This window comes from Trichechus manatus, unplaced genomic scaffold, assembly GCF_000243295.1.
Source record: "Trichechus manatus latirostris isolate Lorelei unplaced genomic scaffold, TriManLat1.0 scaffold00079, whole genome shotgun sequence".
Classification (NCBI taxonomy): domain Eukaryota; kingdom Metazoa; phylum Chordata; class Mammalia; order Sirenia; family Trichechidae; genus Trichechus; species Trichechus manatus.
Window position 1 is genome coordinate 10,443,666 of NW_004444015.1, and position 4,504 is coordinate 10,448,169.

Sequence of the window (4,504 nt, forward strand, 5' to 3'; positions counted from 1 at the left end):
GTTAATGTTACAAATAGCAAACTACCCAAAAGGAACAAAACAGTAACTACCTGCGGGAAGAAGAGAAGGGAACATTCAGGCTCTTTATGGACATTTTCTTGCTTAATCCTTAGACCAACCCTAAAAAACCCGTTGTTCTGACTCATAGCGATCCTACAGGACAGAGTAGAACTGCCCCACAGGGTTTCCAAGGAGCGGCTGGTGGATTCAAACTGCAGATCTTTTGGTTAGCATCTGAGCTCTTAACCACTGCACCACCAGGGCTCCAGACAAACCCTAGGAGGTATTATTATCACAGTGCAACTGGCTCATGCATAACTTTGTAGCTTACCTTTCCAAGGGCTTTAACAATCCCATTACGTAATACTCCACTGCCTGTCAGAAAGAACAGTTCTTGTTCTTAAAAACAAAAACACAAAAAATTCTACCAACATTGTTGCAAGGGATATAAACATGTCAAGTGTTAGGGAGCTGAGAATCAAAGATTCACAGCATTCCTTGACTCGTCCATTTCCCTACTCCTGTTGTAAATGAACAACAAGAATCGGAGGGAGATGGATGATGCGTTCCCCCTCTACTTAAAAATTACAGGATCATCAGTCTACTTACCAGAAGTTTTAATAAAACTGGATCTAAAGAACCAATAGCAATATACTCTCTCAGGCTGCACTTTTACAGTATCTCATCATGGCATAATCACGCCAAATAAATAGAATGATGGCCATTCACAGATTACATTAGATTATGGATGTTAAATTTAAAATGAGAAATCAAGTATCTGGAGTTCTAAGAATTTCTCTGAAGTATCTTCATCTTCTCTAACACTACAGTTAATTAATGACAACTTGTGTTTTAATAACACCTATATTCCATGATTCTGTAAGTGTTCTAATCAATGGTTGCCAAGTTGTCTGCACCAAGGACCACTTTAGAGGCTTCTGAATAATATACATGTAATGCATATGTCAAAATTGTCCTCTCTCCAATGCCACAGAGGGCTTCTTTAAACCTTTGAGGTTATTTTCAGCTTTGTCTTTCCCTCTCTTTCTCACCCAAATAGTGGTGTTCAAATGCTTTTTGTTCCTCCAAACTCCTGCCTCCATTCCTTCCTTCTTATCACCCCAACCAATCCTGGACTCTGAATTCTTCCCCTGACCTCCCCAGCACCTGGCCCTGAGCCCCTCCGGGAAAACACTGAGCTCAACAGTTGATTGGGGTTTGTTCAGTGGGTTGTTTTTTCAAGTTTATTGCTCAGTGAAAACCCAGCTATCCCATAAAAAATGTGAATAGAATATAAATTGTCCAAACTCAACAGGTTAAGCAAGGATATTTAGGGGCTATAGCTGTTATTGTAATAAAGCAATAATCACAAAAATAATTAAAATGGTTTTATTTAAGTCAAACAACGATAGTAGGGATTCCGGGTATTGCTTTTGGAACACAAACATGAAATTAACAAAACAAGCATTCATGTTTCTAGTTTTAAACATTTTAGTTCTACATGTGGAATGCAGATATTTGAAAAAGATTTTCAACAAGGTCAACACAATGCATGAGATAATACATACTGGGTTAAGAATTAGGCCAGTCTTTACCTCCATCTTCCCATTTATCAATCCTAAATTGGGGGTGGGGGATAGCTTTTCTGCTTTTTCATTTCACAAATGATTGCTCAACACAGAATGAAATACACCAAAAGAAGAAAATAGTCTTTTTTTATACCTAGGGAAGAAGCTACTACTCTTAAAATGATCACTTCAAGGTAACAGACATCCAAATTGATGTGGTTTTCTTTGAAACCTCATCAGTAAATCATTTCTTGCACAGTAGGTTCGGCATTAACCCTGCATTTAGGATAGGTAGTGTTATGGAGGGCTGGCTGCTGCATACCAACGTCAGTATCAAGTTCTTCGTCAGGAATTAGAGACTGTCCCGGATACCAAGCAGGACAACACTGGCAAAAAAACAAAAAGTGAACTGCAGATAGGTCAAAATAGGCCACAATTAGAAAAGTTTTATAAAATGTTATATGGATGTGTTTTTTGTTTTTTGTTTTTTTTAATAGTACTTCAGGTGAAGGATTACAGAACAAAGAGTTTCTCATGAAACAGTAGTACACTGGATGTGTTTTTTTAAATGCTAGGCTATAATAAAGCACAATGAAATGTGCTCTTGTTAACACCTTAAGTTCAAATGCTCTTTACATAGGTTGTATTTTAATAAAACACATTAGACAACATATACACCCTGTTAGAGATTAAACATTATAAACATGCTATCCAGTGATGGCTATTTTTACAGTTACTGTAAAACTCATATTTCTCTCTATTCATCAATTAATAAACAGGCAGAACTGTCATCAGATTAAAAATATTTTAAAAATTGCTTGGTTTGTTAGATGCTTTTAGAGGAAGATAATTTCTTTAGTTTGAACAGATTTTTTGAAACAGGACTTTCTCTCTGTTAGTCAAAGCAATTTTGCTCATGTGTTAAAAGTTACCATTCGTTCAAGTCATCTGACCCCTGCACCCTTTAAATGCTTCCTGCAAACTTGTTTTTCAAACTGTAAATTTCAATAGTTATGATAGAAGCCAAACCTCAGTGGGCAAGGCAGTGCCCTTTGCAGTAGGCATTTAAACAAACATGAGAGTTCTACCAATTTATCACTTGCCTGTTTTCGCAGAAATTCCATTCACATAACTCCCATGAAAATTAACCAGAGTTTTAACATATGAAGTGACCCAAAGAACACTGCAGGTATCCAGGGGAGACAGTTCACCAATGCATCTTTAGCTTGGTTTTAAAGTCAATTTAGAGACAATCTATGCTCGGTAGTTCTTAAAGAGACAAAACCCTAACTGCCTAGCCATTGGCTAAAACTTTGTAAGATTAATTAATTTTCATTTTCCACACTTTTTGTACCAAGAGATTTAACCAGGAAGAGCTCAAACTTCAGGGTTCAAACTGCAGCATGGAAAAATAAAGTATACAGCAAGCACCATCTTGTATACTTCCTTAGATCTCTCAAAGATGTCAATATACTATTCCAGCGAGGAGGTGGCGGGAGTGGCTGAGCCCGGGAAGGAAACTTCACCCACAGGAAAGGAAAAAAAAAATCTGTTTGGTGGCAATTTCAAAACAAGTTTCCAAACGGCTGAAGAGGCGCCAACCCCTTTGACTTGCAGGAATCACACATAAGAAAAGGACTGAAATACTACAGGGCATGCTTATTTTAATTGTCAGGGGTTTCCAATGCAAAGCACTACAACTTAAATGCATATTCCAAATTCTTGCTCCAAAGCCATCTTCTTTGTGCACTGTAAAGGAGGAAAGACAACCCCCATTGTTCTCTTCAGAAAAAGGCACTGTTTTGCAGATCCCCCCCCCCACACACACACAGATCTGGGTCAGCCATGCTAATGAGCTGCCCACCCACCTGGGGCCCTTCCCAAGGTGGCCCACAGTAGCTGCCCTGCACCTTCAGGAGCCTAAATGCCTGACCCTGGAGAGCCCCGAGAGGGCTGCCTTTGCGTTTGGCTGTTGGCCTCCTCGAGGACACAACCTGAAACAATTCGTGCCACTTATTTCCCTAGAGGAGCTGGGGTCAAAAATTACACGTTTCCATTTTTGTCCCACATTTTTGTTTTCCTCACTAGACACATCGAAAGGTGACTCCACAGCATTTTTCTGCGGAGAAAACACAAGCCTGGGCTCCGAGAACTACCAGGGTTCTTTCACACGCAAGCACGGAGGCAGTTAAGCAGAAGCTGAACGAAAGTTTTCGGGCTGTGGCCTTTCTTCCTCATAAAGTAGGACCACCAGCTGTTACGGCACACACAAAAGGTACAGTCGTGCCAATTCTCATAGGCTCCCGTTTAAGTGAGATATGCAGAAAACGGGGCCTGAACCCTATGCCAGGTTCGACCTCGCCAGGGCACACCTATATTGACATTTCAGGCACTTTATTTGGAAACGGTGGCTAGGTGCGCCCCTCCTCACGGGCCCCGCTATTGTTCTGAGAAGAGAAGGTAGCCGTGTGCACTCGGGGGCATCTTTTGGGACTCGGGAAGGCGCTGGGGGCTCCCGATCCGGGCACGATAAATCAAAATGGCATCCCTACCCCTGGAGGCCGGGGTTGGGGGGGCGAGTCTTCAGCCCGGCCGGGAGGGTGGACGGCCTCTGGTGGGTTTGATGCCCAAGTCCCCCGGGACCCCAGCCCCCACGAGGGTTCGCCAACTTTCTCCACGCAGAATACCCTGAAGAACTTCTGCGCTTCGGTGTTTTAACATTTTGCGCTCGGCCGCCACGATCTACATTCCCCCGCGAGGCGTCCAGGGCCGAGGCAGAACAACGGGTGGGGAGCACACCACACTTCTGCGGCCCGCGGCCTGCGCTCGGCTGCGCTCCGCGGGGGTTCGCATCCGGCCGCCATGTTCAAGATTCGAGAGCCGCCCCAAAACCCACCCCCTTCCTCCTTCCCCTCCCCCCTCCTTCCCGCAGCAAA

The 4,504-nt window shown here is 42.8% G+C and overlaps 1 protein-coding gene across 1 annotated transcript in view; it reads right to left on the bottom strand.

Moving 5' to 3' along the window:
- Positions 1-1,375: 1,375 nt before the first annotated feature.
- The window catches only part of ZIC3 (Zic family member 3), an 11,441-nt gene continuing 8,312 nt past the window's right edge, over positions 1,376-4,504 (bottom strand). Inside the window, exon 3 of the mRNA XM_023735450.1 lies at positions 1,376-1,954. Coding sequence (XP_023591218.1) covers positions 1,805-1,954 — 150 coding nt within the window. The 3' untranslated portion in view covers positions 1,376-1,804. The remainder of the gene's footprint in view (positions 1,955-4,504) is intronic.